Source organism: Dryobates pubescens, chromosome 5 (assembly GCF_014839835.1).
Source record: "Dryobates pubescens isolate bDryPub1 chromosome 5, bDryPub1.pri, whole genome shotgun sequence".
NCBI classification, from domain to species: Eukaryota; Metazoa; Chordata; class Aves; order Piciformes; family Picidae; genus Dryobates; species Dryobates pubescens.
Window position 1 is genome coordinate 10745652 of NC_071616.1, and position 25418 is coordinate 10771069.

General features: G+C 45.3%; 1 protein-coding gene across 4 annotated transcripts in view; it reads right to left on the reverse strand.

Moving 5' to 3' along the window:
- Positions 1-25418, reverse strand: part of GALNT16 (polypeptide N-acetylgalactosaminyltransferase 16) — a 75096-nt gene that overhangs the window by 31227 nt on the left and 18451 nt on the right. For 3 of the 4 annotated variants that reach the window (XM_054161584.1, XM_054161586.1, XM_054161585.1), the window contains exons 2-3: positions 5187-5359; positions 1640-1738 (exon numbers count right to left, since the gene is read on the reverse strand). In XM_054161584.1, coding sequence (XP_054017559.1) covers positions 1640-1738; positions 5187-5359 — 272 coding nt within the window. Of the gene's footprint in view, positions 1-1639; positions 1739-5186; positions 5360-19373; positions 19520-25418 lie in introns of those variants that run through there. The other variant, XM_054161587.1, reaches the window with a different exon arrangement.

The window sequence follows — 25418 nt, forward strand, 5'->3', positions numbered from 1 at the left end:
AGTAGAGCATCAAATATTAGTTCAGGATTAAAGAGCTGAGGTTGTTTAGCCTTGAGAAAAGAATGCTCAGAGTGGTTGCAAAAGCTCCATCCTCAGAGACACTGAAAACTGACCAGGCACAGCTCTGAGCAACCTACTCTAGCTGACCTTGCTTTGGTCAAGCCTGACCTGTTCACGCATCGGCAACAATCATCTGCTCATTAGCAGCCATCGCTTCCACAGGATCTGGACACCAATTTCTGTTTACATACATTACTGCTGCCCTGAATGTCATTTTCTCTTCTCTCTCACTGTCATGGCTTCTGGTTATTTGATTAGCTGCCTTGAGATTTTTCTTACTACCATGGTTTCTGAGCACCTAACCATTTATTGTCTGACCTATGATGTAATTGACAGAAATCTCCTCCTGTTGCCCTAGCAGCACAGGTTTCAAGCAAACCTGCTCATTCTCTGAACAGTGGCTCTGTAGAACTCGTTTTATGGTTCAAATGAAGTGGAAATTATCGAGGCAAAAAGACAAAATGTGTTAATGCAATAAATACTGGAAACACAGTAGCACCACACCTGGCAGACAGAAACCCAGTCTTCTGGCCAGGAGGCCAACTTGAAAAAGCCTGTCACTTATTCACAAAGCACATTTCTCTAAGCTTAGAGGATCTGACAGGGGAAAAAGTGGTGATGATGAATAATGCATTCCTGTTAGTGATACCATCAACTCAACCTTCTACCTGGACACTTCACACCTCTGTCAGTCTCCACAGGCTGGACCTGCTTTGTAAGCTTCAGAGACATGACTTGTTAAGACAGAAAGGGCAGAGGTTATTTTTCATGCAAAAACTAAAAGGAAAAGAGCCTCCCTGGGTTCTGCACGAGTGATGGAAGGAGGAGTGAAGGAGCAGCTGGAACACTGCTTTGTGATACAGATAACTGCAAACTTCTGTCTACATGGGGATGGTGACAGGCCCTATGCCACCTCTTTACTTGGTTGGACTTGGCTATTGCTGATACTCAGATATGAGGCGATGCTGGTACCAGATAACAAGTGTCCTGTGACCCCAGCAGGGTCTGTGTGCAAAGGCCTAGAGAGGATCTGGTAGGCTATTGGGTTCAGCAAATATTTACCAGCACCTACTGAGACCACAACAGCTTGGTTTCAATGAGACTTAGAGCTCATAAGCTTCTTCTTGAAAGACTTCCAAGCCCTCAGCGAGCCAGCCCAAGCTCCTCTAACAAGTGCCCTAGCAGGGAGCTGGCTGCTTCTTCCTTTTTATGGAACATAATCCCTCAGCTGCATCTAACAACACATATTGTCCCCTTTGGTCCCCCCTCACTCTTCCAAACTAAGCTCATATAAACTATTCATGCCTGCAAATGCAGATGCAGCAGCCCCTTTCTTGCTGCTAATGATTGCCCCCCACCTGGGGCCATATGGTGGCTAACTACACATATGCTCTGGTTTTGAAGATCAATGTCCACACTGCCAATCCAAGCCCTTTACCTCTTTTGAGTGGGCCAGCTTCAAGGCACATCGTACAAGCCCTTGGAGGAAGGCAGCCTCCCTGCTTGTCTAACTGCTGGAAAATGCCTAACCCTCCACCAGTGCCCTTGCTTAGGGCCTAGCACCTCCTGCTGAACTCACCTCTTCACCGTGCGGAGCAGGGTAGAGCGTGCCTCATTGTGAAAGGTGATGATGAGGCTGGTAGCTGGCAAGTCTGTGTCATAGTATACAGAAGTGCACCTGCAACACAGGAGAGCAGAAATGTAAGCTAAACATCACCCAGCAGCAGCCTCTGAGGAAATGTACCTCAAATTTCTAAAGGAAAAGAGAAAAATATCCTAAAATCAGAAACAGCACTGTTGGGCTGCAGCAAGGGAGGCCTCAGCAGCCCTTGAACCGAGGCGAGCAGAGCTTAAAAAGAACTGTGCCATTTGAAAGGCAAAGTTCTGAGGATGGGATACCTAAAATCATGATGCTGCATGCTAAGGACAGCACATAGGTTTTATGGCAAACAAAGTTTCAACACAGTGGACTCCAGGCCCTGGATTTTCCCATTGTTCAACTAAAATCTTCTTAATTCTTGCACATGCTAAGGATGCACAGCGCCAGCACACCCTGGAATCACTGTACATAAAGAACTTCAAATTCTTTGGACATTAGGCTTCACAGAAAAGAAAACACTGGCCAGTGCTGTGACTCACATCAGGAAGCTGCTGAGATGCAACACTAATTCTCCAGCTGGCAATGGAAAGTAATTCCTCATCTAACTTTGTAATGTTCGGTACATACATTCATTCTTATACTCAGAACCAAGGATTAACTGAGGATCAGATTGCACAAGGGCTGCCCATACCCTGTGGATAAACAGGATTCTTGGAGAAGAACAACTCATAGATGTGAATCCTAGATCCAATTCTGGCTGATAGCAGGATTGGCAGATTTGGACTGACCTGCTCCTCCAGAATGTCTGCCTTTAGAATTGCAGCCAGTGTCCAACAACAGTCATTCTGCACTAATTCCCTGCTTGATGAAAAGCCCATGACTGAAATTGTGGCCTAGTGTTTTCACGGGATCACAGGATGTCAGGGGTTGGAAGGGACCCAAAGAGATCATCGAGTCCAACTCCCTGCCAAAGCAGGACCATACAATCTAGCTCAGGTCACAGAGGAACGCATCCAGATGGGCCTTGAAAGTCTCCAGAGAAGGAGAGTCCACATCCTCTCTAGGAAGCCTGTTCCAGTGGTCTGTGACCTTTACAGTAAAGAAGTTCCCCTTGTGTTGAGGTGGAACCTCCTGTGCTGCATCTTACATCCATTGCTCCTTGTCCTATCACAGGGAGCAAGTGAGAAGAGCCTGTCCCCTCCCTCCTAATACCCAGCCCTCAGATACTTATAAACATTTATTAAATCCCCTCTAAGTCTTCTCTTTTCCAGACTAAAAAGCCCCAGGTCTCTCAACCTCTCCTCACCAGGCAGCGCTCCAGTCCCCTATTCATCCTCATAGTCCTTTCGCTGGACCCTCTCCGGCAGATCCCTGTCCCTCTTAAACTGGGGAGCCCAAAACTGAACACAGTACTCAAGATGAGGTCTCCCCAGGGCAGAGTTTTCAAAGACTCAAGGCCAAGACAGACTGAACCCATCCTGGGAGGGAATACAATTCAGTTGTTACAGCTGCTACTTGTACTCTCCCCGTTTACTTACTATTATTTTATGGCTATTGCTAAACTGTTACTGTTTTTATCATCACACTTAATCCTGCTGACTTACAACTTTTTCACTGCAATATTTTATTAAAAGGACATTAGCTTCTCACAGTGACTTTCAAACATATAAAGAAGCCTTGATAAAAACTGAAGTGGAAAACCTTAGGCCAGACAGGAGACATACCACATTTATTACTGCTTCAAAGTAGCTCCATGATGTAATGCACATAAAATGTATTAAGGCATCAGAAAGTGGAAAAGCAGAAGAGGTTGGTGTATGTGTTATTTGGGGAAGTCTGTCCAAGACCTCAGCTTTGTTACAGCATCACAGAAGAGAAGGACAAAGTTAGTGTTTTGAAGCTGACCATCTCTTTGCTCTGCATCAAAAAAGCAGCTACACACTAAGTCAAAAGCTTGTAGAGTCAAGTATGGAGTCGAGTACATCCAAGCCCTGATTGAGCGATGTGTTAGTGACCTATTGACTCACTGCTCCTTAAATGAGGAGACAGGTCCATTTGTGACACAAGGATGGGCTTTCCTCAAAACACAATCTAACCATTACCAGCTGGAATAAATTCTCTTCCTAAGTTGCCATCCCAGTGACCATTCCAATTACAAGGCAAAGGCACTCCAACACAGCTCCCCCACTCCCAAACTGCCATCCCTGCAAGGCAGAAGAACACAGCTTTATCTGCTCCAATTATACACTGCTTGGAACTCCCCATTTCTGAAAGGAATCCTTTCAAAGCTGAGGCTGCAATGGCCATACATTTCCAGGGAATCACAAACGTTGTTCTTCAGGCTGAAGTGCAAAGATGAGGCTTTTCAACAAGAAGCATGCTACCACAGATCAAAATCAGTAATAATGCACCTCTGAAGTGAGCTGTTTGCAGGCCAGAACATGAGAGCACATTAACAGAAAGCAGCAATTCTGCAAGGCAGGGAGACTTGTCAGGAACATAGGACATGGCACCCTTCAAGCCACCAGGAAGCAAATCCCAAGTATTACGCTGGGAAACAGGAGCACAAGCCTTTGATCTCACAGCCAAGGTCCCAGCAAAGCACCCCGATGGCTGTCAGTGTTGGCAGGCTCACAAAGCTCCGTGTCTCCTGAGATTTCTTTCACAATTTCAATCAGCTTAGATGCCTGTTTTCCCTCTCCCAGCAGCTGTGAAGTGTTGCTCTGCAACCCTAGGTAGGGTCTAGGTTCCATGCCACACAAGCATTTTAGGCATGGTTAGTTTGCTTCTGTTTTTCATCTGTTTGACACAGACTGTTGTATGCTATCCTATCACTATCAAACCTACCATTTTCAAGGTACAGCACTACCTTTTGTACACAGGAAACTACAAAACTCTTACCTGAGCACTATTAGCAATTTAAGGACGAGTCTAGTCAGCAGCATAAATTCACTCCCAGTGAAACAAGGACAGAATGAGAAGTGCTTTGCAAGCCATGAAATATTCATTGTATTCACATTTTTGTTTCATTCCCAGCCCAGGTGCCTTTATCCAAATAGAAATGTTCAGGCTGGAAAGAAGGCACCAAACCAGCTTCAGACAGCCAGAGCACAGCAGGTGAGGAGCACCAGAGTAAAAGAAAGCTGCAACAATGGTGTACCTTGCAGCCAAAACAGAGGGTCACTGAGAGAAGCCACGATCATGAAGGAAGTTGGGGAAAAAAAACCCAACTGTCAGATGAGCAATTTGAGCTGCAGTGGAAGGGCTGTGCTGAAACCACAAAATGATGCTTGGACCTGGGAGAACAGATGCTAGAAAAACAACAAGCTGGAGCCAAATGTAGTCAAGGGGCTCTGTGCACTTTAGACGTTTCCAGATTAGCCCGAAAATATAACGAAGGAACACACCAACACTGGTGAAGAAAAACCCAAACCATCTTTTGTCAACATTTCAGAACAACACAGGAGGACAGCGGACTCCCCACACCAAGAAGCAGCCATGGCTTGGAGCGAGGTCAACACGGTACCTGTAGTGCCTCGTGTCCCGAATGGGCCGATCGCTGCTGAGTTTGTCGCTCTCTAGCTGGTTAAAAGCATGCTGGCGGTAGGGGTCTTCTCCAGCCTTCAGCAGCTTTGAGGACAAGTAAGCCTTCTCATCAAAACCCCTCCGGCTGTTCTCTCCTTGGGGAGCCCTTGTCATCTACAGCAGAGACAAGCATCACAGCATCAGGAAGAGCAGCCAACTGGTGTTTGGACACAGTTAATAAGTTCAGCACACACTAAGGCAGGTTGTTGGCCACACATCTGAAGTGGCTCGGGCACGAGGGAAAGACAGGACAGGCAAGAGGTTGTAAAGGGAAGCAGGAAAGCTTCTCATAGGTAGTGTTATAATTGCCTTCTCCAAGGAAAATTGCAGGCCTCGCTATCCTTCCCAACTGAGCTGCTGTTCCTGATAGCACTGGTAGTGTCAAATTGTCTTTAGCACTTGTTACACAGAATACCTGAGACTGCAGGCATTTGGAAACCCTTCCAAGCAACACAAGCTGGACAGCAGCCTCCAGCCAATGAGGCTGAAACACAACACTTTGAGGAAACCCAGTTCCAGCCTTTGGGCAGCTATCACATACTAACACTGACTTGGCTGATCTATCAGGCGCCCTGCTGTGCCTTGCCCAGTTTTGCCCACTGTCACTGTAAACCATGATAAAGGTGGAAGCTGCATGTGACTGTCTCCAGTCCCAAGTAAGAGCAAAAATACCTGGGCCATCCCTCTTCTCTCCTAATCTTCCTCTAGCTTTGCCAGGCCACAGTGTCAATGCAATGTCAGCACCTGAAGACCATTCATTAGAGCCACCAGGTGGAAGGACAGGCACAGTATTAGCCTGCGCTGAAACCTCAGACACAGAATTTTGTTTTGAAACAACCTACAACCCCTAAAATATCAGGTGATAAAGCAATCAGGATTTTTCATACAATAAAAGAAAGTTAACAAATTGTCTGTTGTAGCTGTTTGATAGACCAAATCATAAAGGCAGTGTAAAATGCTTTCAGACTTGTACAATGAAGTGTTGGATCTCCCTAAAACTGCTGGAAAAGGCAGATTATGGCACATCCACATCTCATCCAAAGCACTGGACAATCACCAAATCTTAAGACCCTTCTCTGTAAAATAGTCTGGATATCTTCTAATACTAGGCTTAATCATCACAGTATCACAGTATAACTAAGGTTGGAAGAGACCCCAAGGATCCTCGAGTCCAACCTGTCTCGGTAGACCTCACGACTAGACCATCATGTTTCTCCCTCTGCTATAAGGTTTATTTCCTGACTTTTAGAGGACAAGAGATGAGGGGCTGATCCTCAGTATCACACAGCATTTTGCTGAGTCCTTTTAGTGGGTTGGAAAACAACTCAAGAGACCCAGAAACACAGCAAATTCCTTAAGCAGGAGAGCACTTAAAAGAACAAACATCTCTGTACCTTCCTACAAGAAGGGCTACCCTGCCGTGGAGACAGCCCTGGGAGAACCAGACAGTCATGGCAAATGAAATTCAGCATAGACAAGAGCAAGATAATGAACATTAGAAGAAACAAATTGAACTACTCATGCAGAGTGATGGATTTCAAATGAACCGTGACCACTTGGGTTACAGATCTGAGCATCCCCATGGACAGCTCAGCGAAGCCCTGCGCTGCGCCGCTGAGACGGGAAAGACAGCAAATTGAGTGCACTGCAAATGGGACAGGGAAAACTCAAACCATCGTGAACACTGTCGTGTGAAATCAGTGCCAGCTCAGCAGCCAGGGCCAGAATGCAAGTTTTATCAAACTAGCCTCTAGAAGGAAGCTATTGGAGGATGAAGACAAATAAAGGTTAGGCCTACTCCATTTAGAGAGAAGATGGATGAAGTGACAAAAATAACCTTAAAGTGCCCCATAAAATTATGTCTAATTCAGCCAAGGTCATCCTGCTATTCAGATTTCCCTTTCTCACCATACAAGAATGAGGCAAACATATTTTCATGGGGGAAAAAAAGCAACATTATTTTTCAACACAAAGAAACTTATTCAACCACTGTGGCAAAAGCCCAGTTTATCACACACGCCTTCAAATACTCTGTAGTCACTTGCTTACCCTTTGCTACTTATCTCTGTTTCCCCAAGCCCTGGGAAATTAACAGCTGGGTTTTGGTTTATATTGCTAGAGATGTCTTGCAAAATGCTGGAAGAGGCAACAAGTCTTCAGGTGACATTTTTTCAGGGCCCCACAAAGGCTGGGAGCTCCCCTTGGTAGAGCTCAGGGCAGGACCTCGCGGTGAGGAACCAGTCAGCAGAGGGGCAGACGCAGAACTGAGCATCAGACACCTCTCTGGGGATGGGCTGGGATGTGGGTCCACCTTGGCAGGGCCTAGGCCAGTCAGAGCAAAGCTGTGGTGTCACTGGGGCAAAGGCTGAGAGCCCCTAGGGTCCTGCGCCATGAGTAGAGTGGAGGGAGCCCTGAGGGGCTGACAGAAGGCTCTTGGGTGAGGTCAGGAGAGCCCCTTACTGCCCTCAGGGTCATGACACATGGAATCTTAAACTGTTAAGAGTATTTCCTCTAGATACTCTGGTTATCACATTAGTTGTGTATCAATATTTCTTGTATTTACCTTAGCCAGTATCTCTTTGTGCTCTTCAAATGGGAAAAAGGGAGGTTTGGGGGGATGATAGTTCCAAGGGCCTAGCTCCAGCTTCCAGAAAGACAGCTGGTCATCAAACATTCTTGCATTCATGAGCAACAAGAAGATAATAAGATAATAATTAGGAGCCACCTGAGATTTGTCAAGACTCCATCATGTCATATCAACCTAATTTTCTTCTGTGATGGAGTAATCAGTCTTAAGGGTGTGGAGAAGCAGGAGATAAGATACATTGTGACTTTGGTAAGGTTTTTGACAGTGGCTGGTAAGAAATTGTTATTAGCACGATGGAGAAACAATAGATGAAACTACTGCAGAGTGGGTGAAACGGGCTGCAGGACCACTGTCGGAGTAGAATTACTCTGTTCACTGCCAGAGCAGAGGGGCTATGTTAAGAGCAGATCTTAGGGGGTTCTGGATCCAGGGCCATTCAGTATTTTCCTCAGTACCTTGGATACTGTGACAGAGTATGTTTGTCAAATCCATAAGGAATCTGTGCAAAATATCACAGGTGTTGGGGAACAGGAGAAGAATTTAAGATTATCTCTCACACAGAAAACAAAAAGTCTGAAAACCATAAATGCAATTCAGTAAGGGCACCAGAGACATCTACAGCTCATCAGGTCTGTACTAATACAAAATAAGGCAGAAACAGCAAGGGAGGAAGCTCCTCAGAAAAACTCTAGATATTACAGATTACTACAAAACACAAAAAGCAAAGTCAGATTAAGAGAGGAGAACAAACATCACTCTAAGCGGAGCCCAGACAGCTATTACAAGCCCGATAAAGTGAATATAAAGCTTATCTTTAAAGGCTGAATTGCTTCATTAGATTCTTTTTCTAGGATATATGTGTTTGACTACAGGATATTTATCACTGCTAATCCAAAACTTACTTGACAGGAGAAGCACAGGGTCTCTAGGAAATAAGGAATCAGTTCCCTGCTAAACTCTGAGGAAGTCAGACTGAGGAGTTTTCCTCTGAGAAATGCAGAGTCAAGACTTCTACCACAACAGCAGGACAATTCATGCTCTAAGTTCTTTATGTGGTCACACATCCTAAAATCCCCGTGCTTGATGCTGCAGCTACAAGTGGGAGTTATGGAAGCAGAAGAGCCTAGTTCCTTTTGACTGATCCTCTGTGACAGACCCCCAAAACGTGCTATGTGAAAGAACAAAGAAAGATGAATAGGCAGTACAAATGTGTCTACACCCGTGATTAGCAAAGCAGTTCACATAGATTAAGGTCTGTCTGAAACACTGCTGAGACCTCCAACACAATTCACATACCAAAATTTCAGGAAATACTGTAAACCTTCTAATCCCATTTTACCATTTCACATTTCTGCATATGCTTTTCCCTTTCAGTGACAGAATGGACTGAGATGCAATTCTGCTGTTGAAAGCACATTCTTACTTGTGTTGTCACATGGTTGGACTCAATCTCAAAGGGCTTTTCCAGCTATGATTCTATGGTTCAAGAGACTAGAAACTAAGTAGTGAAATTAACTTGGTGAGCAACAGATTAAGGGAAAGGAAGTCATGCTGTGCACGTCTATGAAAACTTGAGACCTCCATTTCTCAGCTACCACAGCAATATTGCTCTAGGCCTGATAACTTAGGAAATAGCAAGGCTGTAACACAGATAGTGCCACTCACCTACATATATTGCCACTGCTTGCCACCACACACAGGCACATTAGCTCCAATACCGTGTTAACAGCCACTAAAAGCAGTTGGAGACTTCAGTGTCCCAAGATGTTTTTCAGGGACATCATGCTTGGCCACATTCAAAAAGGATAACCAAGCTCCAGGGGTCACGAGGAATCATTACTTAACCAGAGTGAGGTATACGGAACTCCCAAAGGTGTCTTTAATCATGGTACAGTTGCTGTGAAATTAGTCCAACAGCAGTTTGATATGACAGGACATGCTCTGCAGCTCTTGCATCAGCTCTTGCATCTGAGCTCTGCATCTGCTGTCAATTTCTAATTGTGCTGGAGAGACCAGTGGTGGTTCACCAACAGAGTCTATTTTCTACGTCATCTGAGAAGAGGCCATGGGTGCCAGCTCATAGGGTTTCTCCGGGCCCCTGTGACAGAGCTGTAGTTCCCAAGGGATGGTAAGAGTTAGAAGCAGGGAAAGTCTACTGGGGATGGCTTTCCATCACTGCTGCTTGCCAAAGGTGCCTCTCCACAAGGTTTATTTGTCTTCTAAGTGCTAGATGCTCAGTGACCACTTTGGCACCCTAATTTGTAGCAGCTGTATCAAGACAGACAATGCCCTCGTGACTGGTAGTACATATGAAGTCAATAAAACAGTTCAAGTGAGAGTGGTCTAGGTCTTCATTAAACATATCAGTCACAGAAATTGTGTCTCTGAGTCCACTTCCCCACCTTACACTGTCTGCACAAACACAATGTGCTTCCCATACTGATGTATAAATCTATTCCATTTGAACTCAAGTGACCTACATTCAGCCTTTCCCTCCTATTGAATCACAGCTGTCTAGAGTGACAGATGTTGCCACAGATATTTTCACAGAGAAGGAGAAAGCAACTTTAGACCTCATAAGCTGCTAAAGGAGTCAGCAGTAGACTAGCTACCCAAGAGATGAGCAGAGGTCAGCTAGCACTGAGGAGCAGGGACTGCTCATCCAAAGTATTAAAATATTTAATTACAGTAAGCTTGGGGATCATTTTCTTTGCCTTCAAGATCACGCGGCAAAGGCTTTTGCTAAGGCTAGCGAAAGGAAGTCACAGTACCTTTTTAATCATTCATCCTGAAGGGTTAAGAGCTAAGAGCCTTAAACAGTGATTAGAAGATTAAGAATAAAATGGTGTGGTTTTGCAACTAGCCAGCACTCCACAGAAATACTGTGCACATGCACAGCTGAGCCAGGAAGAAAAGAAGACACTTCACACACCCACCAGCAGGAGATGGGAATTTCTCCCTTTATTTCAGCAAGAAAGGATTTTTCCCTAGCATGCTTTTGTTAGTGGGTATTGCTCAAATAGGTGTGATTAATATTACACAGTTCTACACTAACTATCTCTTCGCTCCCCACACTGATCATCAGACAGATCCTGTTACAGCCTCTCACAGATAGCTGCACCATACATGTGGGAAGCATGGTACATCCTGCAGAGGTGCAGCTGGGTGACAGTCTGTCCTCAGGGAGACACACTCCTGCCTTTGTGCCAGCCCAGGGTACCACGCTGCTCCTGGAGGTTGGCCCACAGCCCCACAACTTATCTTCCCAGGAAATAACATGGCCTTGAGAAGTCAGGTAATTTACCCTGGTGCTCCACACAGGTCTTCCTCACACTACCTTCTGAACATCACGCAGAAAGGCTCTTGACAGGACTTGCAGGTTGGGCATTAGCCAGGCCCAACATGAAAATGCAACTTGTAAGTTAAACAATGGCCAAACTGGTATTTACCAGAGTGACAGTACAACTCCTCGTGCTGCTGCTGGATCATGACCTAGGTCCTTAGAGAAGTTCAAGAATGACCTTCAGCTCACAACGCAGACTTGTATTTCAAAGCCATGAGATCTATCAACAGGGGCCCTGCTTCTACCCACCCTGTAGTGAAAAAGGTGATGGTGCATATGCATCCTTGACTTATGATAAAAATGAGTCCTTATGCACAAGGCCTTGTTCACCCAGATACACTTTCTGCTGTGCATTCAGCTCTGTGGCATGCTACACTGTCTTTTAATAGTGGGAAAATTCATTGTCTATTTGCCAGTGAAGAGCTGAGAATATCAGGCTGTTAGCATTTTGTTTAAGAGCCAAATGATATTCCATTCCAATCGATTAATTTTTTCAGTTACTGCATTGCTCCAATTCCAGGACTCAGCAATCAATTTGAACTGACAGAACCCTAAGAGCCACCCTCTGCTCCTGCGTGGGTCTCCATTTGCAAAGGCATTACATTCACCTCCCCAGTAGCAAATTTGATCAATGATGCATACCAATGAAGAATCATGCAATGAGCTCGTGTATGCCTGTCAAATATGAAAAACTCCTGTGTTAGGCTATGCAGGCCTTTGTCATCTTAGACCTTCAATCACATTATCAACAGAGACCTCCTCAACAGCCTCTCTGCTCAGCCATTTAATCACTGTCAACCAGGAGAAAGCTGGGCATAAAAGGAAGAGCAGAACCATTGAAGCAGACACCACAGAAACACACTCAGGACTGGTATGGCCAAAGCCACTGCTCATGGAACTACAGTTTTCCACATGCACAAGGCACTGAGGCTCCTTACACCATTACTTGTCTTGTTCTGCAGATATAAACTGCATCAAAACAAAGTCAATGATTCTGATGACCAGCAAGGATCTTTAAAACCCATTTCTCTATCAATCCCCATCCAATACAAAGTGCAGCCAACATCTGACTCCACACACAGAGTGCTCTCAGTTCCATTGCAAGAGCATCATCTGAAAGACGCATCTCCTAAATTACGTTGCTAGGAGAACTCACAGCTTTTCTTTTGAAAGGACAATCTTTGTTTCCATAGCTGCAGAAGAGGAAAAGGTATCTCAGAACTTAGGAAGTGAAGATAAAGGACACAATGCTTGATTTACAAACCAAGTAATGTTTGAATGCTTGGGGTCAGCAGTAACACTGCTACAGAATCCTTGGGCTGCAGCTGAGTTTTGGCCTAGCTAAACCATAAGTCTGATAAGGCAGGTTTTGGGAGCTGCTGGATTTGCATTCCTTTATTAAAAGCTATGTCTGACATTTTTCTCCACATATTCAGCTAGTGAGTTTTTGCCCAAATTTAATTCTCAGAAAGTTCTCAGAGCCCTGCAGCCTCCTCCCACTTTTCTCCCATGACACAGGCTGCACTGCTGACCACCTCTCCCCTTCACAGCTGCCTGGATCACAAGGCAGACACCAGCTAAGCAGTTATCACTCTGTGAGGAGGTTCTCAGAGTTCACAACAAAAACATGGGTGCCATTTCTGATAGCTTGGGCTGTGGTCCAAACATTTTGCTTCCTAGAAGAGTGTTGCATGAGTATAAACAATGCTGCCAAGGAAGACAGTTTTCTCAAGATATATTGCAGACTGTTTTAAAACTTATCTTCTGGAGTATGACAGCTGAGTATAGCCAGTAGGACTGAGTGACCTGCATTTATGTCTTTGGGTGATGTAAGAGACTTGCTACTTCTCATTGCCTAGGAGCACCCTGCGGGTGCATTTCTCACCACACAGATTTCACCAAAGAGAGCATAGTGCTCCAAAAATAACCAAAACAAAAACACAAGTGTTATGATGGGTCAGAGAATCTTGCCTGGGTCTGCAGCAGCCTTCCTAAATATGAATGAAAAATAAACCTAGGCACATTCATTCTGCCCCTGTACTCAGCACTGGTTAAGCCACACCTTGAGTACTGTGTCCAGCCCTGGGCCACTCAATATAAGAAGGACATTGAGACACTTGAATGTGTCCAGAGAAGGGCAACGAGGCTGGGGAGATAGCCTGGAAAAGAGGAGGCTCAGGGGAGACCTCATTGCTCTCTACAACTACCTGAAGGGTGATTGTAGCCAGGTGGGGCTTGGTCTCTTCTCCCAAGCAACCAGCAGCAGAACAAGAGGACACAGTCTCAAGCTGCACCAGGGGAGGTTTAGGCTGGAGGTGAGAAGAAAGTTCTTCACAGAGAGAGTCGTTAGCCATTGGAATGTGCTGCCCAGGGAGGTGGTAGAGTCACCATCCCTGGCGGTGTTCAAGAGGGGACTGGACATGGCACTTGGTGCCATGGTTTAGTAGACATGAGGTGTTGGATGACAGGTTGGACTTGATGATCTTTGAGGTCTTTTCCAACCTTATTGATTCTATGATTCAAGTCCTGTCACTGCTCCCAGAAAACCACAGGGATGCTCACAAGGATGATCTCTGCCAACGAGGCTTTCCTGCCCTTCTCTGCAGAATAAAGCACAGAGGATTTGTTTGTGTTCAAAAGAACACAACATACAAGTCTGAGTGTGCTGTAAGTGGCAAAATTCTCAGTGACTGGTATCAGCAGGACAGCATTTCAATCACAAACATACAAACAGAGAGAACCAAACACACAGGCAGAACTCATGAAGGCCCCCACTTTTCCACTGCCTTTCAGTCTTTTGCAATCATCATTTTATTATGATCCAGTGGGGGGGAAAAAAAATAAAATCAAACTGCTTAACACACTGAACTTCCCCTTCTTCCAGAAAATGGCTTGTGTTTAGATACTTTGTTAAATAGTCTTCATTACCGCAAAAACAAATAATGTACACATGTCTAGCAGGAGGCTGCTGTGGCAAGGTAAAGGCTGAATGCAACACAGCTTGTCAGAGACATGGAGTCTGTTAACAATTAATTTTCCCCAAGGAAAAAAGATTTTTTTGAGATATCCTTCACATTTCTGGCTCACTTTTGTTGGGTTTTAGCATTTCTGGTGCCAGAAGGGAAAATGAAGATGAACAAACACGAACAAAGGAAATGTGCTGATGGGTTTGTTCTAAGTGGGTTACAGAAAAACCCCATTCATAAAACCAAAAGCAGATCTGTGGTTGCAAGCGTGGGGACAGACAGCACCAAAGATACCACAAAATAAAATTTTAAAGAACCAAACCAGAAAACCAAAACCTTCAAAGAACTGTTACAGACAGAACAAGATACACATTGGCCACAACAACCCCATGCAGTGCTACAGGCTGGGGTCAGAGTGGCTGGAGAGCGGCCAGGCAGAGAGGGACCTGGGGGTACTGATTGGCAGTAGGCTGAACATGAGCCAGCAGTGTGCCCAGGTGGCCAAGAGGGCCAATGGCATCCTGGCCTGCATCAGGAATAGTGTGGCTAGCAGGAGCAGGGAAGTCATTCTGTCCCTGTACTCAGCACTGGTTAGGCCACACCTTGAGTCCTGTGTCCAGTTCTGAGCCCCTCAGTTTAGGAAAGATGTTGACTTGCTGGAACTTGCTTCTCTCCAGAGAAGGGCAACAAAGCTAGGGAGGGGTTTGGAGCATAAGCCCTATAAGGAGAGTCATGAGGTCTTTTGGGACAGGTTGGACTTGATGATCCTTGGGGTCTCTTCCAACCTTAGTTATACTGTGATAAGGAGAGGCTGAGGGAGCTGGGATTGTTTAGCCTGGAGAAGAGGAGGCTCAGGGGAGACCTTCTTGCTGTCTACAACTAACTGAAGGGAGGTTGTAGCCAGCAGGGGGTTGGTCTCTTCTCCCAGGCAACCAGCACCAGAACAAGAGGACACAGTCTCAAGCTGCACCAGGGGAAGTTTAGGCTGGATGTTAGGAAGAAGTTCTTCACAGAAAGAGAGATTGGCCATTGGAATGTGCTGCCCAGAGAGGTGGCGGCGTCACCATCACTGGAGGTGTTTAGGAAGAGACTGGATGGGCTGCTTGGTGCCATTAGTACCACGGCAACTGACAGTGAGATCTCCGTGCTGCAGGGTATGAGCCAGAGCATGCACTCATGCCCACTGTTCATATTTCTGTCAATTGCCAGGACAGCATTTTTGTGTTGTTCTCCCTAATTTGCAGATATTTAAGCAAAATGAGTTGATGAAGGGCTCTTCACTGTCTATTAATGCACATGCTATTTCAAACAGCTCTCTCCCTTGCTCCTGCCTCTCCAAACCAACATTGACAGGCATATTTAAGGTTGTAGAGTCAAGCATGCAACACAAAGAACATCCTGAATTGTAAGTGCCAGCACAAAACTCTCTCTACCATGCACATCCATTGCAACCATTAGTTGGCCTGACTACAGATAATTACATGCCAACATGTGCTCTGACACAGGAGACTGAGCACTCTAGAGCTCTTCTTCTTTCCTGCGATCACATGCAAAGTAGAACAGAGACAAGAGACATTCCAAAAGCCTCCAAATCAAGTCCCCAGTGGTATCTCACACTCAATAATTTCAACAAATTTGAAGCCTGAAATGGTAGTCAGGAAGAATCAGCCACGACTTGTCCCCAAGGGGATCCAAAACAGCAGCAAGCCAGAAGAGTCCTTGCATTATAAGAAGCAGCTTCCTTTTCACATGCCAAGATCCTTTCCGGATCATCCCTCAGGGAGGGCTGCAGAGAAGCAAGACCTCTTTTCAGAAGCAGCATTCTGAAGGCTTTTCTCCTCTTTAAAGTCAGGCTTTCTCAGCACACATCTTTTTCCCTTAACATCAGCCTTCATAATTATAGCAAGGTCCCCTATACCTTCATAATTGCCCCAGCAGTTCCTTCCCTTTTTCTTCTAACCTGTTGCCCAGTCCTACATATTTTTGGGAGATGCTTGTGGAGGGGAAGACAGATGAGGTACCAAGAAATCCCATGCTTTAGGGGTGCTCTGGAAGAACCTGCTCCATCTCAGTTAGAAACTTAAAAGTTCTCTGTTACTGGCACCTCCCCTCCTACTTCACTGATTTTAACACTGCCCGTAACAGAATGAAATGGAAAACAAGAATGCCCAGAACCACTGCACACAACTAAACACTATGCCAGGGAAGAAGCTGAGCTCACTTTGCCTTCTCTCAGGCCTGCTGTTGAAAGTGCTGCTGGAAGGTGCAAATGATACACTATATGCCAGATTAATTTGTCTTCACCAACTAGGCAAAGCCCAAAAATAATCCAATGAGAAGCCAGAGTCGTCTTAAACTGCAGAGCATTCCAGAGCCGCTCCTGTAATCAGCCATTTCTGCTCAAGTGTAAAAGTGCTGGGAAGAGCATTTGGCCCCTCTTCTCTCACTGCCTGGAACAATGAGAGATGAGGCAATGACAAGACAATGCACTAACAGCACACAACTGCTTCTAGCCTGACTCAAGCAGAAGGAGCAGTAGTCCTCATAAACCCACTGTTGCTTCCTTTCACAGCATCATTTCTGTCCCTGATTGCATATGCAACCACCAGGGCACAAGCTATAAAACCCAAGCCTGCAGGTCATACAGAGGTCTGTCTGCATTACAAGATGTTTACCATAGCAATACCATAGTAATTTTTAGTTTTGTTGCTTTGTTGGATTTTGTTTGTTTTGTTTTAAAGCTAGGCTCTTATCCAGTGCAAACAGAGCCAGCTCTCAGTTATATAAGAAGGAAACCTTATTGTGTCTGTTCAGTATCTTAAGTGGGCCTAGAAGAAAGCTAGTGAGAGACTTTTTAGGATGTCAGGTAGTCATAGGACTAGGGGGAACGGAGCAAAAATAGAAGTGGGTAGATTCAGATTGGATGTTGGGAAAAAGTTCTTCACCCTGAGGGTGGTGAGACACTGGAACAGGTTGCCCAGGGAGGTGGTAGAAGCCCCATCCCTGGAGGTTTCTAAGGCCAGACTGGATGTGCCTTTGAGCAACCTGATCTAGCGTGAGGTGTCCCTGCCCATGGCAGGGCTGTTGGAATGAGATGATCCTTGAAGTCCCTTCCAGCCCTAACAATTTTATGATTCTATTTGTCCCACACAAAGCAGGGGAAGAAACACTAGATCTGAATTACTACTTTAAATAAACCAGGAAAGTAAGTACAAAGATTATGAAACTCCTCTGTATTGAGGAAAAAAAGTCCAGAAAGCCTCCAGAAGTTATCACAATTAGAGTATCATTACAGCATGCACTCATGGCTGTGCTGCAACATCAACTTCAAGGCTGTCAGTAGACACCCACGCAAATAGCATCTCCCAGACAACTCAGTTCAGAAACTGTACATAGCCACACCTCAGGTTTCCTGGGAAAAAAAATAAAGAAAAAGGAAAAAAAACAACAACATTTCTTTCTTCTCTCATGTGAAATTGAAAGATATCTACAGGGATGTTTAAATAGCTGCTGTTCCCTGCGCAGAGGAAAAAGCACAAGGAAGCAAAGTCGCTCCTATCTTGCCCTCTTGCAATATACTCCCCCTCCAAAGTAACCTTCCTTATTGATCCTGCCTGGCCCCCCTGCAAGCTTTCCCCATTCCATGTCACTTTGATGCACTGAGTCAGAGACAATGAGACTTTTCCATCTCCAGGTTAACATTCACTCTCTGGATTAGGGAGCCAGCATTTAGGCAAGTGTCTCAAACAGCAAGGCTGCTCCAGAGGTTCTTGGAGCTGAAGTGAGAGGCTACTAGTCCAAATGGCACCTAGAAAGGTGCTGAACTGGAGCAGTGGGTGCAGTAACCACAGCAGCAACCTTTAATCTGATAACATCTTAACAGAGGAAAGCTCCTGTAAGTACTTCCTTGCTCAACAGATACGCCTTCAACAGACTCCTCCTTTCATAACATAAAGGACAATATGCCAGAACCAACTCCCAAATCACTGCTCAATTTTGGAGGGAAGCAGCAAGTGGGAAAAGTATATATAGAACACTCATCCCCATCTTCTGTTTCCCTACACACACTCAACCCTTTTGATGACTGGGTTAACCTGTGAGAAGCAACAAGTTTTAAACCAAGAGGGAAAGGAACTCCTTCAACTTTTTATTTGATAATGACTTCATGTCACCCTTCACTGCACATTTTCACATTACCAGGCAAGTGACAAAAGCATCATCCCTCTCATAGCCCCAGGTTAATACCAGGCTAACAAGAAGAATTCTCTTTGCAGTCAGCTCACGTGAAGCAAAACATTCCCAGAATGGAGTCTTCAGCCCCACCCATGGGCTTTAACCTTGAGTGAAAAAGATGCCAGTGGCAACAGAGCAAAAATGCTTTTCCTCAGGAATCACAGCCAGCATCCACTGGAGACCGGCTTAGCTTTTGTTCCTCAGTGTGTTCTCAGCCCATTTACTGGAAGATGGCACCACTCTGCTCTCAGGCCTCTAATGAAATAGTAAAGCTGCCTCCTGCTGCTGTGGGGCTGTACTGGCTCAGCCCCTGCCTCTTTCATAGGGATTTGGAGCACAAGCCCTATGAGGAGAGGCTGAGGAAGCTGGGGTTGCTTAGCCTGAAGAAGAGGAGGCTGAGGGGAGACCTTCTTGATGTCTACAACTCCCTGAAGGGAGGTTGTAGCCAGGTGGGGGCTGGTCTCTTCTCCCAGGCAACCAGCACCAGAACAAGAGGACACAGTCTCAAGCTGCACCAGGGGAGGTTTAGGCTGGAGGTGAGGAAGAAGTTCTTCACAGAGAGTGATTGGCCATTGAAATGTGCCAGCCAGGGAGGTGGTAGAGTCACCATCACTGGAGATGTTTAGGAAGAGACTGGATGGGGCGGTTGGTGCCATGGTTTAGTTGATTAGATGGTGCTGGATGATAGGTTGGACTTGATGATCTCAAAGGTCTCTTCCAACCTGGTTAATTCTATTCTATTCTAAAAAGGGAGGCAGTACCCAGGGTCAAGGAAATACAAGCTTGGTTTGCAGACAGATGGGGGGATGTCTCGGTAAGACTAGTTTCTCCTGTGTTTCTCAGCCTCCCAAGCACCATTCCTAATGGCAGCTGCCAAAATTTTGAGGCAAGACATAGTTGTTCAGGGTAACCTGCAGAGTAAAATAGAAGATTAGCACTTTATCAGAGCAAGAGGAACAGTAATAAGTGCTTACAGGCTCTTAAATCAAATATTCTTACTTCTTTCAGCAAGGCATCACAGCTGTCCACATCTCTTCTTCCAGCTGCATGGCCTGGGCAAGATCTTTTGGAGGACACAATCAATGACGTTCACAAGACTGCAGCAATGTCTTGCAGAGCCCTTGAGAAGTGATTAACACCTCCTTTCCATTTCAGCTCAAAGGGAGAACTGCAAAGCAGGAAACAGCTTCATAAAACACCTATTTCCATGTCTAACTTACTCCTTCATCTGAGAGACCTTGCAAATCTCAAAGTGTTTATTTTAGTTAACTGCTTCCATTCACCAAAATGACACAGAAGATTCTTTAATTTTTTTTTAAGGGGAAAATATAGTTCTCTAATAAAAAGCAGATAACCATATTCTTTGCCTGGCAACAGCCCCTTTAAAACTCTATTTCTTTGAGCCAGAAAGGCAATTTTACACTACTGACATGTTAAAAAAAAATAAACTCTTCTAGAGAAAAGCTTTATCAATCCTCAATGCTGTACATGAGATTTTGCATGGAGCAATCCAACAAGCTATGGTTTGTCAGTGAATGCTTGCCTAGTTTGGCTAAATTCTCAGCTCTTCTAAGGGTCTGTAAATCTTGTCCTCAGACATGGAACATATCTTAAAATCACTCACATCTGAGCCCCTCAGCTGCAAGCTAGACATGAAAAAAGCCAGCAGAGACAGAGAAGGCACCACAGCCATCCGTGGAAAGAGATGACTCCTTAAGCATCTTAACAACTCCACTGTTCCTCTTCTGAGAGTGATAGGTACTGCACGCTTGAGAACAAGGACAGACAGAAATGTTGGTTCGATTCTCCTTCATTTTGAGATGTATCTTTAAATTCTAACTTAACAGCTGCTTAAACATGAAAAACCTCCTACTCAAATAAATAAATCTTCCTTCAGACTGTATTTGTCAGAAGAGGTACTTTCACCCCTAACTCATGACATGAGAGCACAAAAGACAGGGCCATATAGATTGCTTAAGACTTTAATCCCAAAAGCACTCACTGAAGAGCAGATCTTAATTAAATACATGGACAAACACTTGCCTCCTCTCTAGCAATACTACTAATCAACTAGCTCTTGTGTTTAGAGGACAGAAGCAGCTGAAAAATCACAACTGTTGTGACAACTTCACTGTGAGAGGCAGAGTATGATTTGGCTTGGCAGAGCATAGCTGTACCCTATTTTCTGATCACCTCAAAACACACTTTGTCCATTCTTCTGTAAACCATGTATGTGGGTTTCCCTTTCCACTTCTGCCTGACATGTTGCTCCTCAAGGCTCCTAGGCTGAGAGCAAAGTCTTTGCCAAGCTAAAACAGGGCTCAAAACTTGTGTCTGAGAGAGAGCTTCCATTGATTCATTCCCTTTTTCAGTCAGGGGACAGAAACAGTTCTCCTTACCAATGATATCCATCTCCTGCACCATGATATCCATCTGGAGATGAAGAAAGGAGATAAACCAGCTAAAAAGAAAATTTCCCTGAAGTGCAGATGCAGATTATTGAAAAAAAAAACCCTCACCAAAATCAAATCTCCAGTGGACTAATTGTTCCTGCTACCTTCAGAGGAGAGCCCTGCTGCACCCCACTAGTAAACACCCCAAATAACTACCATGTGCTTTGGACCCCTCAAGATGGATGTGGACTATTCTCTACAAAAAACACAGTCTTCAAAACTCGAATGTAAGCAATTAAGCCTTGGCACTGGAAGCTAGGTTTCACATAGACAAATCTAATAAGCAATTTTAACCTCAGATTCTTAAACTGTGCACAGCCAATGGACCTTCTCCTCTTCAGAGGCTTTGAAAATGGCATCCATTGGGTAGCTGAGGGTCACCACTAGTGATGTCCCCCAGGGATCAGTACTGGGCCCCATCCTGCTCAATGTCTTTATTGAGAATCTGGACAAGGGGATTGAGTCCATCATCAGTAAATTTGCAGGGGACACCAAGCTGGGGACAGGTGTTGGTCTGTTAGAGGGTAGGAGAGCTCTGCAGAGGAAACTTGACAGGCTGGACAGATGGGCAGAGTCCAAAGGCATGAGATTGAACACATCCAAGTGCTGGGTTCTACACACTGGCCACAACAATCTCATGCAGTGCTACAGGCTGGGGTCAGAGTGGCTGGAGAGCGGCCAGGCAGAGAGGGACCTGGGGGTACTGGTTGGCAGTAGGCTGAACATGAGCCAGGAGTGTGCCCAGGTGGCCAAGAGGGCCAATGGCATCCTGGCCTGCATCAGGAACAGTGCAGCCAGAAGGAGCAGGGAGGTCATTCTGCCCCTCTGCTCAGCACTGGTTAGGCCACACCTTGAGTCCTGTGTCCAGTTCTGGGTCCCTCAGTTTAGGAAAGATGTTGACTTGCTGGAATGTGTCCAGAGAAGGGCAACAAAGCTGCTGAAGGGTTTGGAGCATAAGCCCTATGAGGAGAGGCTGAGGGAGCTGGGGTTGCTTAGCCTGGAGAAGAGGAGGCTCAGAGGAGACCTTATTGCTCTCTACAACTACCTGAAGGGAGGCTGTAGCCAGCTGGGTGTTGATCTCTTCTCCCAGGCAACCTGTGACAGAACAAGAGGACACAGTGTCAAGCTGCACCAGGGGAAGTTTAGGCTGGATGTTAGGAAGAAGTTCTATACAGAGAGAGTGATTGGCCATTGGAATGGGCTGCCCAGGGAGGTGGTGGAGTCACCATCACTGGAAGTATTTAAAAAGAGACTGGATGGGGTGCTTGGTGCCATGGTTTAGTTAATTAGATGGTGCTGGGTGATGAGTTGGACTTGACAATCTCGAAGGTCTCTTCCAACCTGGTTAATTCTATTCTATTTTACTCTATTTTAAGGAGGACAGAGGGAGAGAAGCAGGATGCAAGACTGATGTATGTCCTAAAGTCAGCTGTTAATTTTGGAGTTATCATGGTAAATTATCTCCTCGCCCTCTATCCCTTCCTTTGCTAGTGGCAGTATTGGAGATGAGAACACAGATATTTTAGCAGAGGTCCTCTGTTAAAAATGTCAACATGCCATGGTTTCCCCCCTTTGCATATTCAACAGCTTCTTGATCTGCAGTGGTTAAGTTTTAAGGAACTTCTGAGCAGTAGGCAGCAAGCTTTGTGGTGCTACCTCAACTCAAAAATTTAGTCAGTACCTCATTAAACAGTTAGGTGCAGAAGCAGCAGCAGAGCAGCATCATTTGAACTTTGTCTCTGTTTGCAGACACCAAGGACCACCACATTTCACAGAAACGGTAAACAACAGCAGACACATTTCTCGTGATGTAATTGATCTCCATCCTCTGCCATATTAAGGAGAGAAAGATGCCCATGTTTATGATGAATTCCTCTAATTAATAACATTGCAAATGGCATGCATATCACCTGAGGGATTTTGTCTAAACCAGCAAACCAGTTCAAGGATAAAAGTCAGTTGCACAGCTACGTAAGCTGGCGCAAATCACAGTGACACTTTTGCCTCCTGCTAGGCAGGAGCCAATGAACCATCTCTGGAGAACTGGTTACAGTTTGCCTCATTCAAGCCACTCATTATAAGGGCCTTCACCTTGCAGCACTCACAAACAGAGACTGAGCCTCAATGCTGCATCCCAAAGACACCCCAAGAGAAGCATCATTCTTGAGAGGCAAAGCACTTTGCTTTTCCTTAATGCACACCCCCTCCCTGCCAAAAGAGCCACGATTATTTGCATATGCACTGAAGCTCTAGGGAAAGGAATGTCAGTCAAGAGCCCATTGGGAAAGACTCTCAAAGACAAACTCAATGGAGCCTGAGCAATCAGCGTAAATCAAGACTTTAACCTTTCCAAGCCTTCCTCAGACTTCTGATCTGAAAAACAAGATGCTTAAGCACTTATCACATTTCTGAAGAGTCAAGTGCATCAGATGTGTCAATGCAAAAAATGTTTATTGCTAAAAGTACCGATTGAAGAGTCTCAGTCTTACTGTCCCTGGACTGTTCCCCTTGTAAAAGCTACTGGGCAGAACAAGTGCCACTACAAATTCTGCAACATAGAAATATAGACTCATTTTCAACCTGGCCTTCTTATGCAGATAGATTCTTGGCTTGGTGCAAATCTAAATCATAGAACAGTTTGGGTTGGAAGGGACCTTAAAGATCATCTAGTTCAAATCCCCTTGCCACGGGCAGGGACACCTTCCACTAGATCAAGTTGCTCAAAGCCCCATCCAACCTGGCCTTAAACATCTTCAGGGTGGGGGCATCCATAACCTCCCTGGGAATCTGTTACAGTGTATCATCACCCTTACTGTAAAGAATTTCTTTCTAATATCCTGTTTAAATCTGCCCTCCTCAAGCTTCATTCCCTCTCATTCTATCCATACATGCCCATGTAAAAAGTCCTTTCCTGGCTTTCTTGTAGGCCCCCAGTATCACAGTATCACCAAGGTTGGAAGAGACCTCAAAGATCATTGAGTCCAGCCTGTCACCACAGACCTCATGACTAGACCATGGCATCAAGTGCCACATCCAATCCCCTCTTGAACACCTCCAGGGATGGTGACTCCACCACCTCCCTGGGCAGCACATTCCAATGATGAACAACTCTCTCAGTGAAGAACTTTCTCCTCACTTCGAGCCTAAATTTCCCCTGGTGCAGCTTGAGACTGTGTCCTCATGTTCTGGTGCTGGTTGCCTGGGAGACGAGACCAACCCCTTCCTGGCTACAAGCACCTCTCAGGTAGTTGGAGAGAGCAATGAGGTCTCCCCTGAGCCTCCTCTTCTCCAGGCTAAACAATCCCAGCTCCCTCAGCCTCTCCTCACAAGTACTGGAAGGCTGCTACAAGTCCTAACTAATCTGACACTAGAAACTAAGTCATATCTATAGCACCCAGCACTCCAGTTTCTGGTGCATAAAACACAAGTTTCTGGTCATTGGCCAGCAAAGAGAAATGTGGCTGCCTAGCAGCTGTATTAGTCAAAAGCAGCCCCTTCCCCACACAGCAAAGAAAACGTTTCAAGGAACATCCTCCTCTGTCCATTGCTCTCTGTGGTAACTCCATTAGGCCATGGCATACAGGCAGGTCATGAGATGTAATAGGAAAAACTCCACCAATGGCATTTCCCTTGCCTGAATGGGATGCAGGCTATCAAATGAGCTCTGGATGAGCATCTGAACAGGCCTCTGACAGCAGTCCTGTCCTCCAAATCAGACACTTTCAAAGGAGAGGTTGTGGTGGAGCTCCTTCAAGTTCCTTCTACATGAAGGAGCAGACAGCTCCAGCCCAGTGACATTGAATCCTGCCCTATGATCCCAGCATCCCTAAATAATGTCTTCTTCTGGTTTTGGAACTTGAGTATACAGTCTCATTCAATACAGACTGAAATCACACTCAAAGCACACTAAAATCCTGCATATTATACCATCAACTTATTTAATGGGATGGGGGGCAGAAACAGCTTCTGGATGGTTCCTGTCCTGCCACAAACAAGCAAGAAGCTCCAATAGATAATTGTGCCATTACTACAGGAGACAGTCAGCATCTGCAGGGTGGTTGCCTGGATGATACAGTTATTTTCACACCTCCACTTTCTGTGACTGATGCAAACAACACCATATGTGTAAAGAGGAAATACATAAAACCCCACAACCCTCCTTCTCTCCTAATAAATTCACACAGCTTTAGTGACAAAGGAAGGAAAATAATATTCAGAGTGCACATTTCAGCAAACACTCAGATGTTTTATATAAATTCTAATAATTGTACATCTGCCCTACACTAGGAGCATGCAGGAAAAGTCCTTGCACCCCACCCTTCCTCACACAACTTTCTCATCCGTGGGAAGCACCAAAGAGGCTCCTCCCAGTTCACAGAAGCTAGTTCAGCAAACCATGGAGAATATTGCTGATCACTTTCTCACCCTCAGAAATGCCCCAAATCAATTTCATTAAAAGCCAAGAGATGTTGGGGGTTTTTTTGTTAAAGCTAACAGGTTTTTGAGAAATGCATAGTGTCAAGTTTTTAGGTCAACACTTACATCATAGAAATACCTTTCTCCTTGCCAGACCTGGTGTCTGTCTAGAGGA